At 43.6% G+C, this 16248-nt stretch overlaps 1 protein-coding gene across 4 annotated transcripts in view; it reads right to left on the bottom strand.

The window, feature by feature from the left end:
• Window positions 1-1121: 1121 nt before the first annotated feature.
• Window positions 1122-16248, bottom strand: part of LOC106581817 (activin receptor type-1) — a 35734-nt gene continuing 20607 nt past the window's right edge. For all 4 annotated transcript variants that reach the window (XM_014164192.2, XM_014164191.2, XM_014164193.2 and 1 more), the window contains exons 6-12: window positions 10288-10493; window positions 8474-8573; window positions 6636-6782; window positions 6112-6387; window positions 5166-5363; window positions 4015-4145; window positions 1122-3523 (exon numbers count right to left, since the gene is read on the bottom strand). In XM_014164192.2, coding sequence (XP_014019667.1) covers window positions 3389-3523; window positions 4015-4145; window positions 5166-5363; window positions 6112-6387; window positions 6636-6782; window positions 8474-8573; window positions 10288-10493 — 1193 coding nt within the window. In that variant the 3' untranslated portion in view covers window positions 1122-3388. The remainder of the gene's footprint in view (window positions 3524-4014; window positions 4146-5165; window positions 5364-6111; window positions 6388-6635; window positions 6783-8473; window positions 8574-10287; window positions 10494-16248) is intronic.

The following is a 16248-nucleotide window of genomic DNA, read 5'->3' on the forward strand; positions in this document are numbered from 1 at the left end:
ATTCTTTCAGGGCAGTGGAACTTGATTAAAAAAAAAGTGCTTCTTTATTGACCAATGCATCCTTATAGCCTTCATCGGTTTTAACAATAAATAAACATCAACTTCCACTGTCCTCAAAGAATAGATGAATTTCTCTTCACTTCAGTTCAGTTTGCTCGTCAATTCATGCACCTTGGTTGAAAAGTGAGGTTGCGGCAGTGCTCCCTTCCCTTTCTATTGACTGTAAACGCAAAGTGAATCTGACTGACGGCCTCCCATACAGCTAGGTGAATCATAGGTGACCACATTGTTAGTGCATTTCCATAGTAACCTACAGGAAACTGCCAAAATAAACACTTATCAGGCGTTGGGCCACCACGAGCCAGAACGGCTTCAATGCACCTTGGCATAGATTCTACAAGTGTCTGGAACTCTATTGGAGGGATGCGACACCATTCTTGGCACGAGAAATTCCATCATTTGGGTTTGTTGATGGTGGTGGAAAACGCTGTCTTTGGTGACCGAGACGGCCACGGCCCATGCTAGTCCCACGCTAATCAGACCAGTCAGTGACCACTCGTGCCCTGCGGAAGGGGGAAATGTCATCCTAGGCATAGCCATGGTAGCCAAAATATTGTCCTGCCCAGAATGTATATACGTGACCCTAAACATGATGGGATTAATTGCTTAATTAACTCAGGAACCACACGTGTTGAAGCATCTGCTTTCATTATACTTTCCCTCATTTTACACAAGTTTTCCTATTATTTTGGGCAGTTACCTGTATTTCAAACCCATTAACAAACCCACTCCGAACGTAGAGGTTATTTTTGCTTAAATGCTCAGTTTCTCTCTATTCAAGGTCAAGGCTACCTACGTCCTGCCCCTGGATAAATGGCACCACTCAAGGGGGAGAGAGAGAGAGAGAGAGACAGCAATAGAGTGGGAGAAAGAAAGAGGCAGGAAGGGGGTGTGTGTGTGTGTTTTCCATGGTGTCAGTTTGAAGCTGAAAAAGAAACTGTTTCTCATAGAAAACTGTTTGCCAGCTTAGTGACGGAGTTGGACGAATGCACTCTGGGAATGAATGTGCAGAATGAATTCAAGGCCATCTGTTGAAGGATCATTATCACCACAGGCAACACTTTGCTTCAATGTTTTAATTTAAAAGCTACCAAAACCTACAAGCTGAGGGGAAACACGTACACAAATAATATGCATTACTGTCGTCTTGCAGTACTGTAGTGGGTATTACAGTTTAAAATCATTCTGCCATTTGCTATAATTTGTAGGCCTACTGAGATGCAACGGTAATGGGAAGCACAGTGAGTAATCAACCGGTCTGATACACAAAGCAGAAAAACTAGACCTTGCTAAAAACTAAATCTGGTCATTGTGGATCTGATGTCCACAGTAACACAGACAGATGACTAAAATGACCAGTTAATATGGACCATGAATGACTCCCAAAACAGCACACTACTTCCTATATAATGCACTACCTCTGACCAGATGCCTATTGGCCTTGGTCAAATGTAGTGAAAAGGTGCCATTCTCAGGATGCATGTAAAATATGCTAATTATTTTGGGAGGGACAGTAAATCCTGGCAGACAACTGACATAGCCATTGCTTTGCCCTTTACCGGTCCCATGTTGATTCCTGTGTATGAACCACCGCAGAGTTGGCACCACTTACCATTCTAGACCTGCCTTTTGTTTCTCTTCTGGCAAGTGCTCCACAATTCAAGCAGTTCAATTTATAGTCATTAGGGCCTAGCGAACCCTCTGACATTTTTTATAGTCGAAATTAAGGGCCTAGCGAACCCTCTGACATATTTTACAGTCGAGATTGAGAGGTGTTCAATATGGAAATGGATTAACATGCCCTACATACTTTGCTGCATTTCATTATTTGTTTAGTAGTTGAAAGGCTGGACACAAGAAAATGTCCTTTGTGCACTGAGCAGCTTGCGTCTCTGCGGCAGGTCAGTAAGACTGCACTATGCAAAGGAAAGGGAACTGTCTAGTCCGGGGGGGGACGACAAAGGAAAATATTCAGAGGAGGTGAAATGAAAATATGCTCTTAGTGGTTTTCATAAAAACCACTACTAGTGCTCACCACCAGCATATTGCTTATCCTGACAGAGTTGAAAAACTGTTAACGTTCTCAAACTTCCCAGGTTTTCCAGTAATCCTGGTTGGGAGTATTCCAGACGTACTGTTTATTCCCACCTATATTTTGGGATTCGGAAAGGTTAGCAGATTTTTGCAACCCTATCACATGTAAAAACGCTCCGGTTTTAGTAGATGGCGGACTCTCATTCCAATGATATGTTTTGATAATGAGAGTAAAATGGTTAATTTGATGTTGTGAATATGACATATGAGACAGATATCATCTATATGTTTTTTTTTCTATTTAATTAATAGAAATCACTCCTTGATATAAAATATTAAAGAAATGAAAAAGCCTGAGGTTTGACTTCAATGACTTAGACAATGCACGCCTTAAGACAATATTAGTGCTCCTGTATGAATTGAGTTCAGCGTCATCTAGTAAATATTTTATTTGCTCTTTTAGCGTTTGTCTCAGTAAAGCTGATGAATCAACCAAACAAAGAACAGGTACATAATGTAAAATGTATGGTGATATACAAAGTTTCTAGGACAGGATACGTTGAGACAAACACCTCCGAAGGACGAATAAAAGAGAGAGTGCCTACAACTGTCTGCAGCACAATTCTACAACACAGTGCGTTAGCTAAATAAGTTACAGCTTGGACGAAATACCAAGAGAATTGGTCTAACAATTTCGTAAACAGCGGTGCAAGAGATGCAGTCCAAGTAAAACTTAAAAACGTTTTCCTAATTTTGATTACTGTTAAGATATGGAGTTTGTGTGGACAATTAAAAAAAAAATACGTTTTGGCAAGTTGTTTTTTTTCCCAAATACATCCGCAACAGTGCATGTCAGGAATGCGAACATTGCTAGTGCAATAACAGCGATAAAGCACAGCCAATATTGCTGAATTAAATACGTTCATATGTTTCTCGAACTTAAGTCGTGTCAAAAATAAAAATTGGGTAGCTCTAAAGCGATCAACGGTACTCAAATGCCCAGGTAACAGTCTCTTCTTTGAAGAACGTTAGTTCAATATTCCTATGTCTTTAAAGTGATAGTCCCCTATTTTCCAAGACTATTGGCAGTGATTTAAATGCCCTGTAAGTCATCTTTGGATGCCAAAATGTGTCCCACCAAGAGTGTTTCAAAATAAATACAATGTGCCACTTCAAGAGCACTGAGCCCAACCAGTCCCTTTTCTCCTGTGTGTTGTCCAGGAAACCAAACTGCCTGACATCTTTAAAAAAGGCCATTAGGTCTTCTCTCCCTCTGCATCAACGAGGAAGAAGCTCAACAGTCCGCTTTCATTTTGTCCAGAGAGTTGTCGATTTTTGTCAGAGTCTTTTTGATGCGTAGCGCCGTTAATCTGGCAGAGGGATTCTGATACCAGCACTCCTTCATAAGTTTTGCGATGGACGTTAAAGTCTGGAAAAGAAGAAGAAAAACCGAGAAAATCTGTTAAGAGTCTCACTCCACTTGGTTTGAGTCTTTTCCCATTTAAAAATGTCTTGAATATGTAAGTACAGTATTTTGCTCACAAAAGAAAATACATCGGGCAAAATACTATTTTTAAGCCTCAACTGCAAAAGTCTATAGTTCTGCAAAGGGTAAAGCAATTATTCTTAAATGCTAGAATTCTAAGCACAAAAGATTTTAACTGCCCATCAGACCGTATTATGTATTCAATGGTCCTGGGAAATGAGGTGGGCGGCTGACAGGCTGTTTTCAAAAGACTCACAAGTGAACTGAACGTCTGATGAAGCAGGACAACCGAGCAGGCAGTGCTGAATTCTGCACGGCTTCTAAATTGACACACTTGGAGCAGCTCCTATTCTCCATGACAACATATTAGCTAGTTCCCTTTCCACCAGTAAACATTTAACTCAGATCGCCTCGTCTGGTCTCGGTGTACTCACTGGGTCTGAGAACCATCTGTTGGGGATGTTGGGTCTCTGCTGGTCCACACACACAACCTTCTTCATGTCTTCGAAGCTGGGGTCACTGGGCACCACATCATGGAAGGGAGGTTTGTAGTCTTCTACAATGCCTACACAGAGTACGGGGGTAAATACACAACACAGATGTCCATAAGCTCACACAATCATCAGCATGGCAATTTAAAGTAAGTAAAGTGACGGAAAAAAGTGTCAAACAACACTAATTCTAAATTGCTCATTTCCTAACAAAGGGGATTTGTTTTGATAGTTGCTCTCACTCGCTACTGTGTACCAGGTGGAAAGTCATGGGGAAAGTAAGATTGCGGTGTCCTGCATTAACCAATACCCTGTGTGTGGCTGTCAGCCAGGTTCAACTATAAATAACCACGAAGCCATTTAAATGGGAGTGGAGAAAGCAGGATCCATTTCAGATAAGACGCCAGCTCCCTCTAGCACCAGACTGGACCCCAAACACATGGAGAGAGTTGTGTCTGTCACTCCTCTAAAGTCACATTGTCTCATTGATGAAATGAGTGACTGACTAAGTCTCAGCCCAAGTATGGATTTTAATTATTGGCTTGTTCTGCCAACGGTCGATGTAACTTTGTGCTTAGCAAAGTGATATATGGCAGTTATGCTATCAGATTGCTAAAGACTTTCTGCGAAAAGAACACTTCCTCTGAAGTGGTGAAATCAATCCTAAAAAAGCCAGCTGGGCACTAAATTATGTTGGACATATTTTTATAGGATTTTACTACACCCTGACAGGGACATCAGAGAATATTCCAAGAAAAGCATGCATATGCAGACAGACAAGCAGGTAACAGACATATACCTAAAGCAACTCTGTACGATGCAACTACTATAGGAAAGATGTTGACCATGCTTTGTCATATTGTCCTAAATGCATGACATTCTAGAGATTTCTTTTTTTAATCCTACATTTGTTTATGGATACCTTGTATGGTTGCTGCACTGTTCGAGGGGAAAGCTTGCGATTCATTATTTAATTGCACCGTGTACACTACTCTGTGTTCCGTGCATAATGACAAATCAACGTTGATTGGATGGTAGATGAATAATGGAGTGAGAGAGAACAGAAGAAACCATGGAGTATGTATCGTACAGACCGTTGCTGACCGTCCTCCTGGCGATCTCCCACAGGACCAGGCCAAAGGCCCAGATGTCCACTCTTTTGAAGGACTCAAAGCAGTCCATCTGGATGGAGTCGTCCAGGACCTCTGGGGCCATGTAGCGCTTCGTACCCACTTTAGGGTTGTTGCCCACGTCTAACTCGTTTGTGTCTTGGAAATGCATCACAGCGAGACCTGGGACAGAAAAACAGGCTTCCGTTAGAGTATCCTATCTATAGCAAAAATGTCCAAAATAATTAAAATACCCCAAGTTTTTTTTAAAGAGGATAAAAAAATATGTTATATCTAAGTAAATAACCAAAATGAATATATCAAAAGTAGAGAACGCCCTCTGGCGGTTTTGAAAATGGCAATGGTAAAACAAGCTGATAGTTTAGGACTGTTGTCAAAAACAACCCTATTTTTCCAACATCAAATAACAAAAAAGCATCTTGATCGTGAGGAAAAACAGCATAACATTCCATAAACAACCTAACAGCAGTGACGGCCGTGACCGCATTAGTAGCAGTAGATTGCGTGTGCCACCTGAAATAGCTCACACTTTAGCACAGAGAACATTGCAAGTATGCGGCATGGTGCACAAGAGTACCCCTTAATGCATTTTTGGTTAAGCTTTAAAGAGCCACCGGCTCCTGCTGTCCTTCATCTAACGATCAACAAACATGGAGGGAACAGGGTTGAAGTGTTCGGTGGCATAGCCCACTCCACTAGCAAATCTTTCCAACAACAACATCTTTCCAACAACAAACAGAGCCGGACATCCTCTCCACCCACAGACGATGTGGACAACATGCCCTGCTATTTTTGTTTTAATCACAATACATAATATGGACACGATAACAGAAAACGGTCATGTAAACAACACATGTTGAATGAAACCACATAATACTTATGCTTCCTATCCGGAACACTGTGCTCTTACCCAGGTCGGCGATGCAGCACTGGCCGTTCTTGTTGACAAGTATGTTTTTGCTCTTAAGGTCTCGGTGGGCGATGGCCGGCTTTCCCTGGGTGCCGAAGATCTCCACGTGGAGGTGTGCCAGGCCGCTGGCGATGGACAAGGCCATGCGCAGACAGCTGGCTGTGTCCAGGGTGCTCAGCTGCAGGTAGTCGTAGAGGGAGCCCATCTCGTGGAAGTGTGTGATCAGCCACAGCTGGGTGCTCGAGTTTCGGGAAGTCATGTCCGAAGCGATGAAGCCTGCAGTCAAAGAGACAGACAGAGACAGAGCTGTTAGAACTCAAGGAAAGGTCTTAAAAATCAATATGACAGACATTTTGTCACTAAGATGCAACACTAAAACACTGCCGGACAGAAAGAATTCGCTCCTAAGTCATATTTTCCCTTAGTCTCCCAATGACATCAATGCATGACTAAGTGAAAAGTGGAAGTTTGGATTTGTCCCATGGAGAACAGCTCCTGTCCAGAACATGGCTGGAGGTACATACCCAGGATATTCTGGTGCCTCAGCAGCACTGTGTTGTAAATCTCAGTCTCTCTGAACCAGGACTTCTCATCTCTGGAGGAGAAGATCTTCACAGCCACACTCTCCCCCTGCCACTGGCCCCGCCACACCTCACCATAGCGCCCCTTACCTATAATAGGGCGAAGAAAATAGGAAAAAAAGATTAGCGCAAAGCAGACATTATGTACGTCTGAAATTTCCCCATATTCTTAATATTGTGCACTACTTTTGACCGGAGTCGTATGGGCCCTGGTTAAAAGTAGTGTACTATTTGGGAATAGGGTGCCATTTCATACAGCCATTTTGAATGAATTACTAAAAATACGATTCATCAAATACAGTGGGGAAATATAAAGCCTCTGACAGGAATAAACCCAATGTTCATCTCCAACGCAAATGTCAGATTATCACAGTCTATCATGTAAAAATGATGAAATCTTTGTAAAAAAAATATTTAGAGAGTTTCACTGATTTAAAATGTATTTTATAAGGCAGTGTTACACAAAATTCTAGACCAATAGTTAAATGGGACACATAGTACAATTTCATTTTGGTCATGCTACTCAACCTTGACCTTCTGCATAAACTACATAAATAACACTACAGGTACGGTAACTGCCCAAGTAAAGGAAACACTTCAGTAAATTAGAGATACAAAGTATATTGAAAGCAGGTACTTACACAGTGGTGGTTCCTGAGTTAATTAAGCAATTAACCCATCATTAATTCCATCATGCTTAAGGTCATGTATAATAAAAACGCCCAGTTGCCCATTATTTTGGCTACCGACTAGAATAGATCTCAGTGACATTGAAAGAGTGGTCTCAAAAGAGCATATTTTTTATTTATTTTTATCTAAACCTTTATTTAACTAGGCAAGTCAGTTAAGAACAAATTCTTATTTACAATGACGGCCTAGGAACAGTGGGTTAACTGCCTTGTTCGGGGATTCGGCCCACTAGGCTACCTTCTGCCCCAAAATAGGGTGTTGGTCCACCACAAGCCACCAGAACAGCTTCAATGTGCCTTGGCATAGATTCTACAGGTGTCTGGAACTCTATTGGAGGGATGCGACACCATTCTTCCACAATTTGGAGTTTTGTTGATTGTGGTGGAAAATGCTATCTCAGGCGCCGCTCCAGAATCTCCAATCAGTGTTCAATTGGGTTGAAATATGGTGACTTAGACACACATACTTTAAACCTCAATCCAGGCTGCATCACATCTGGCCGTGATTGGGAGTTCCATAGGGCAGTGCACAATTGGCCCAGCGTTGTCTGGGTTTGGCCGGGGTAGGCCGTCCATTGTAAATAAGAATTTGTTCTTAACTGACATGCCTAGTTAAATAAAGGTTAAATACATTTTATTTATTTATTAATTATTAAGACAATGTGTAGGTGTTTCCTTTATTTTGGTAGTTACATGCAACCCATTTGACATTAAATGAAACATGTTTGTTAAAAACATTTTTGTTGGCAGTTTATACTCGACTAGACCCACAAATCAAATGTGTGCAATGTTGGTTTAGGGAGTTGAGTGTTACATTGGCCATCTGGCCATGTTTCAGACCGAACTCTAGGAAAACTAAGAGAAATATTAAGAGACGCTGCTGAAAAAAAAAACTCTCTAAGAAATCTCTCAGGGTCAGAGAACAGCAGTTGCTCCGTTTTGCAACACAAATCTCTGTTCCAACAGTGCTACACTTTAAGAGGTCTGACATTTTTTTGGGGGGGAAAAAACATTTACTCCAAAACCTGCACTGAGGCTAAACGTACACCTTAGCCACTGAACAAAGAGAACAGGCTCTGATTGGATACTGACCCACACACTCGTTGAGCGTGATTTGTCGGGCGACAGTTCTCTGAACGAGGAAGGGGAGTCCGGAGCCGCTTCCCGACGTGCACGAGTGGTCCAGCAAATCCTACGAGAGAGGAGAAGAGGGACAGACAAAATAACTGAACTGCAACCAGAGGAATATGATCAGCCTGTACTCTCTCTAGATGAGAGTACAGGCCCTCAACACAGCAGAGCATCTGGGATTCGGTTAATACGGCTGGCCTCCCTCCTCCTGATGTGGCCCACGTTGGGGAGGCTGAGTGAAATGGGTGATGATTAGTGCTCAGACTCCAAATGCTGGCTATCTTGCTGTCTGTCTGTGTGCATGTCTATCTGGCCATCCTGAAGAGTCAGTCAGTCAGTCAGTCAGTCAGGCCACCCTGGAGCAGCAGAGGGCCCTCTGGGTAAACAACAGCAGTCCCTGATGATTAGTGAACTGAGGGGGCTGAGAGATTTGATCTAATCCCAGCCCCAGACTCCAAACAGACGCAATGCTGCTAAGCCTTTTATTTTTAACTCCTCTCCAGGCATCTGCAGGGCATCATGGCTGACACAAGGGGGTAGTGTTCCGCAACTCCATCAAACACACCTGAGAAAAACAAACTTACAAGCAGAGGACTAAAATGGAAAAACTAAAAAGATAGATGCCACATGCATAAAACACATGCTGTGTACAATTTGGGAAGGGAGAAAAATACTAAATAGAAGCCGTAAAATCAATGACAACTCATTTTGTCATTAGTTAAAGTCCCTGTTTAGTGGGAGGGCAGATCTGGGCTGTTCTGTTGAAGGGGGGAATTCAGCCACAGCATTACCACAATCACGACATTTTTAGGCATCCAGGGCTAATGGGGGAGACCCACCTGTGTTGTAGGGAAATGCGTTTCTTTTTTTACTGTCACCACGGTTTATAATAACTTTTATCCGGGTTGCTGCCAAGCACTTTTTAATTATACTGAAACAAAACATTATGCGGCAGCATATTTGGAGGTTACATTGCCAAGTGCTCTGATGGGCTTTGGAAAATATCTAGAAATAGATCCAACATCGGCAATTCCTTAGCACACCTCAGCCCATCAGTGTTATCAGTGAGACTGGTCACCCCAATGGAAACATTCAGCCTGTTTAGGGTTTTCCTTTAAAAAAATTATAAAAAAATTGCCGGGATTGGTCTGGGTCTTGAGGTGGGTAGATTGCTGAAGTTTATCAAAAATGCTGATTAGAGTTGCAAGCTCAAAGCATTATTTCACTAGAGTAGCCAACATACTTGCAAACAAAACGGGCCATTTTGTTGAAATCATGTGTATCTGTGAAACACATGTGCTCAATATGCTCTGGTAAAACAATGCGCATATTTTCCATCACAGTGGTGGAACAAATTCTTTCATTCCCAATTCCCAGGACAGGAATGTAATCCTGACAGGGTTGATATTGGCCTACTACAGGAACACAGTGGAACATAGAGTGCATGACTACCTGGCACACATTCACACACAAATGGTCTTTGGGCTCAACATAATGACATAGTTTGAGAGTGTATAAATGGTGTTCAGTGCTGGACTGCGTGGATTGGAACCATACGAACCACAGCTCCCCGACGAGCCCAGGTCTGGCATGTCCTTAGTGTAGGGTTGCAATGTCCCAAAATTCCCTAGTTTTCCAGAAATCCTGGTTAGAAGAAGCCCGGAAACAGGAGGGAATAAGCAGCTAATCATCCAACCAGGATTTCTGGAAAACCTGGTAATTTTGGGAAAGTGACCAGGATGTTGCAACCCTAAGTATGACCATGTCTTCCTCACCGCAAGTGTACTCTCCCCCACGTTGGAGGCGATGAGGCCGTCTATGGTGCCGTACTCAGCTTCCCGGGCCGTCAGCCTCTCCATCTGGTTCTGGTGGATGCGTCTGAACACCAGGATGGCGATGCCGGAGAGGACGACGAGCACGATGACCGGAGCCACGATGACGATGGCCAGTGTAGTCAAGCTGTAGTTGGGCAGGTTGCTTGCTACGAGGATAAGAAAGAGGTTTAGGTTTATTTGAACATCCTGGTACATATTGTATGTATAAACATAAATAAAATGTGATGTCATACAATATATAAAAACACATTTAAAAAGATATGATCTGCCTAAATATATGGGAAATATATGAGCACGACAACAACGCGGAGTGCCTGAATACAAGCCCTTAGCCGTGGTATATTTGCCATATACCACAAACCCCCGAGGTGACTTATTGCTATTATAAACTGGTTACCAATGTAATTAGAGCAGTAAAAATACATGTTTTGTCATATCCATAGTATACGGTGTGATATACCACAGCTGTCAGCCAATCAGCATTCAGGGCTCAAACCACCCAGTTTATTATAAAGTATATCACACATCATGCCAGAAACAGATGAAGACAAAAAAAAAAAAAAAAAAATCTCCAGCAACATAATCGCCTTTAAACACAAACTACATTCAATCCAGTACAGTGTTTGGACAACGAATTTGAAATCTGCAGTACAACCAAGTTCCTCCTCCGTTCAGCTTAGCCAGGTGCCCAGCTGCCCCGGGGATCAAAACACAGCGTTTACTAAAGCCCTAAGCTTTGGGAGGCATCATTCAAGGAGAGGCGATGATAATTAGGCATGTTTAAGAACACGTTCTCTCCCTCCTCCCCCGTCCGCCTGCCTGCTCTGCCTGGACCAAAACAGACTGAGGAACCTGGCTCCAGGGTTGAGGGGGAGGCCAAGGTAAGAGCACACTGCAGCATATATCCACGGGTGGGATAGGCCACACATCAACAGGCTGCACCCCCACCACGCCTGGAGACTGACTACCACACACTCCAGGGGGAAAAGACTGCCTAGCCCTCAGCACAGACAATGCTCCCTCTTTTCTCCCATGCATACTGAACTCTTTCTCCTTCGCATAGCACTCTTGGAGAGTGGAATTCAACGAAGCTCAACTGGCTCAGAATAGACAGTATAGAAAACAACAGATTTTTAGACGGAAATGATGGCACAGAGTGTCAATGTGTCGATGTTTTCTACTGTTCTTGTTAATGCAGAAATGTCGTTTTTGGTAGATGCTAAGATCTTCTTGTGTGTTTAACAAAAACAGGGACTAACCTCAAAGAAATATTGACATTTAGGAAATAATTCATTTTTATACATACAGAGCCTACTCTTTTTACTGTGGATAAGAGAGGAGAGTGAGTTTCAGAGAAGAGCTATACATTTCATTCAGGTGCGTGTCCCAAATGACCCCCCCATTCCCTGGTCAAAGTAGTGCACAATGTAGGGTATAGGGTGCCAATTGGGACGCAGTCTCAGTGTCCTCTCCTTTCCCAGGGGGCTCCGCTCTACACTGCCTTACAGGTCTGTGTCAGGCAGAGCAAACAATCTCAGAGAGGACATAGGAGGAAGTAGACCGTGACTAAACACAATTCTAGCGTTTGTCTCTTTTTCCAGACTGTCCCCTCTGCTGTGGAGGTGCTCGGGGTGTAACCGCCACACAGGCCTGAAAAGCAGACCAATAGAGGACCATGCAGCAAACGACTATGGAAGACAATTTCATGCACTGCAGCATCGCGTCCTCACTGGAGAATGGCCAAGTGGACAGAATCAATAGAGCACCTGCCTCTTCATGTCAGTCAACCGATCAAAGACAGAAGATCAGTAAGAGCATATGGCCCAAAAGTGTTGTTTTCGTGGCAGTAATTCAAATCAAATGTTATTAGTCAAATACACATATTTATCAGATGTTATTGTGGGTGTAGCGAAATGCTCCAACAGTATAGTAGAATCTAACAATTCACACAAATCTAAAAGTATAAAAATGGAATTAACAAATACGTAAATATTAGGACGAGCAATGTCTGAGTGGCATTGACTAAAATACAGTAGAATAGAATACAGTATATACATGAGATGAGTAAAGCAGTATGTAAAACATTATTAAAGGGACTAGTGTTCCATTATTAAAGTGGCCAGTGATTCCATGTCTATTTATATAGGGCAGCAGCCTCTAAGGTGCAGGGATGACTAGCTGGGTGGTAGCCGGCTAGTGATGGCTATTTAACAGTCTGATGGCCTGGAGATACAAGCTGTTTTTCAGTGTCTCGGTCCCAGCTTTGATGCACCTGTACTGACCTCACCTTCTGGATGATAGGGGGTGATCAGCCCGTGGCTTGGGTGGTTGATGTCCTTGAAAATATTTTTGGCCTTCCTGTGACATCGGGTGCTGTAGGTGTCCTGGAGGGCAGGCTGTGTGCCCCCGGTGATGCGTTGGGGCAGACCGCACCACCATCTGGAGAGCCTTGCTGTTGCGGGTGGTGCAGTTGCCGTACCAGGTGGTGATACAGCCCGACAGGATGCTCTCAATTGTGCATCTGTAAAATTTTCTGAGGGTCTTAAGGGCCAGCCGCATTTCTTCAGCCTCCCGAGGTTGAAGAGGTGCTGTTGCGCCTTCTTCACCACACTGTCTGTGTGGGTGTACCATTTCAGATTGTCAGTGATGTGTACACCGAGGAACTTGAAGATTTCCACCTTCTCCACTGCGGTCCCGTCAATGTGGATAGGGGCCTCACAAGGGTGCGTGCTCAGCCCCCTCCTGTACGCCCTGTTCACCCTGTTGTATGCCCTAGCTCCCTCTGCTGTTTCCTGAAGTCCACAATCAGCTCTTTTGTTTTGTTGATGTTGAGGGATACGTTATTTTCCTGTCCCTACTCCGCCAGGGCCCTCACTTCCTCCCTGTAGGCTGTCTCGTCATTGTTGGTAATCAGGCCTACTACTGTTGTGTCGTCTGCAAACTTGATGATTGAGTTGGATGCGTGCGTGGCTACGCAGTCATGGGTGAACAGGGCGTACAGGAGGGGGCTGAGCACGCACTCGTGAGGCCCCAGTGTTGAAGATCAGCGAAGTGGAGATGTTGTTTCCTACCTTCACTACCTGGGGGCGGCCCGTCAGGAAGTCCAGGACCAAGTTGCACAAGGTGGGCTTCAGACCCAGGGCCCCGAGCTTAATGATGAGCTTGGAGGGTACTATGGTATTGAAGGCTGAGCTATCGCCAATGAACAGCATTCTGACGTTGGTATTCTTCTTGTCCAGATGGGATAGGGCAGTGTGCAGTACAACGGCGATTTCAACGTCTGTGGATCTATTGGGGCGGTAAGCAAATTGATGTGGGTCTAGGGTGTCAGATAAGGTAGAGGTGATATGATCCTTAACTATCCTTTCAAATCACTTCATGATGACAGAAGTGAGTGCTACGGGGCGATAGTGATTTTGTTCAATTTCAGTGCCTTGCAAAAGTATTCTTCCCCCTCCACTTTGTTGTCCTTAAGCCATTTTGCCACACCTTTGGAAGTATGCTTGGGGTCATTGTCCATTTGGAAGACCCATTTGAAACCAAGCTTTAACGTCCTGACTTGAGATGTTGCTTCAATATATCCACATAATTCCCCTCCTCATGATGCCATCTATTTTGGGAAGTGCACGAGTCCCTCCTGCAGCAAAGCACCCCCACAACATGATTCTGCCACCCCCGTGCTTCACGGTTGGGATGGTGTTCTTCGGCTTGCAAGCCTCCCCCTTTTTCCTCCAAACATAACGATGGTCATTATGCCAAACAGTTCTATTTTTGTTTCATCAGACCAGAGGACATTTCTCCAAAAAGTACGATCTTTGTCCCCATGTGCAGTTGCAAACCGTAGTCTGGCTTTTTTATGGCGGTTTTGGAGCAGTGGCTTCTTCCTTGCTGAGCGGCCTTTCAGGTTATGTTGATATAGGACCCGTTTTACTGCGGATATAGATACTTTTGAACCCGTTTCCTCTAGCATCTTCACAAAGTGCTTTTCTGTTGTTCTGGGATTGATTCGCACTTTTCGCACCAAAGTACGTTCATCTTTAGGAGACAGAACGCATCTCCTTCCTGAGCGGTATGATGGCTGCGTGGTCCCATGGTGTTTATACTTGCGTACTATTGTTTGTTCAGATGAACGTGGTACCGTCAGGCATTTGGAAATTGCTCCCAAGGATGAACCAAACTTGTGGAGGTCTACAACTTTTTTCCTGAGGTCTTGGCTGATTTCTTTTGATTTTCCCATGATGTCAAGCAAAGAGGCACTGAGTTTGAAGGTAGGCCTTGAAATACATCCACAGGAACACCTCCAATTGACTCAAATTATGTCAATTAGCCTATCAGAAGCTTCTAAAGCCATGACATTTTCTGGTATATTCCAAGCTGTTTAAATGCACAGTCAATTTAGTGCATGTAAACTTCTGACCCACTGGAATTGTGATACAGTGAATTATAAGTGAAATAATCTGTCTGTAAACAATTGTTGGAAAAATTACTTGTGTCCTGCACAAAGTAGATGTCCTAACCGACTTAACAAAACTATAGTTTGTTAACAAGAAAATTGTGGAGTGGTTGAAAAACGAGTTTAGGACTTCAACCTAAGTGTATGTAAACTTCCGACTTCAACTGTATATACACCTGTTCTGAAAGGCCCCAGAGTCTGCAACACCACTAAGCAAGCGGCACCATGAAGACCAAGGAGCTTTCCAAACAGGTCAGGGACAAAGTTGTGGAGAAGTACTGATCAGGGTTGGGTTATGAAATAATATCCGAAACTTTGAACATCCCACGAGCACCATTAAATCAATTATAAAAAAATTGAAAGAATATGGAACCACAACAAATCTGCCAAGAGAGGGCTGCCCATGAAAACTGACAGACCAGGCAAGGAGGGCATTAATCAGAGAGGCAACAAACAGACATAAGATAACCCTGAAGGAGCTGCAAAGCTCCACAGAGGAGATTGGAGAATCTGTCCATAGGACTTAAGCCGTACACGCCACAGAGCTGGGCTTTACGGAAGAGTGGCCTGAAAAAAGTAATTGCCTAAAGAACAAAATGCCAAAAGGCATGTGGGAGACTCCCCAAACATATGGAAGAAGGTACTCTGGTCAGATGAGGCTAAAATTTAGCTTTTTGGCCATCAAGGAAAACGCTATGTCTGGCGCAAACCCAACACCTCTCATCACCCCTTGAAAATAATCTGCCACCACCATGCTTCGCTGTGGGGATGTTTTTTTTCTTCTTTTGCATCTTCAAAGTGGTAGGCATGTTCTAAATCAAATGATACAAACTAATTCCAGGTAGTAAGGCAACAAAATAGGAAAAATGCCAAGGGGGTGAATACCTCCGCAAGCCACTGTACCTTTGCTTTCTTGGGTACAGGAACAATGGTGGACATCGTGAAGCAAGTGGGGACAGCAGACGGGGATATCGGAGAGATTGAATATGTCCGTAAACACTCCAGCCAGCTGGTCTGCGCATGCTCTGAGGACGCGGCTAAGGATGACGTCTGGCCCAGCAGCCTTGCGAGAGTTAACACATCTAAAATGTCTTACTCACGTTGGCCTTACACAGCTTCAAAATAGCAGACATGGACACAGACATGCACCTAAATTGGAACGCAGTGGCTGTAAAGTAACATGCTATACAAGACGTCAGAGCTCAAGGTCTCGCTTCACAGCGCAGTATGGGTTTTGACTGACAGCGGTTCTAAACTTGAACACCACTCGCGACAAGAAGTTGCCCCCATCCCTGCTGCTAAATGGGCAACTTTTGCAAATGTTTTGTTTTCTGAGTAAGGGAAATGCTGCAAATAAAGAGGACTACAGTGAGGGAAAAAAGTATTTGATCCCCTGCTGATTTTGTATGTTTTCCCACTGACAAAGAAATTATCAGTCTATAATTTTA

This window comes from Salmo salar, chromosome ssa21, assembly GCF_905237065.1.
Source record: "Salmo salar chromosome ssa21, Ssal_v3.1, whole genome shotgun sequence".
In the NCBI taxonomy this organism is placed as follows: domain Eukaryota; kingdom Metazoa; phylum Chordata; class Actinopteri; order Salmoniformes; family Salmonidae; genus Salmo; species Salmo salar.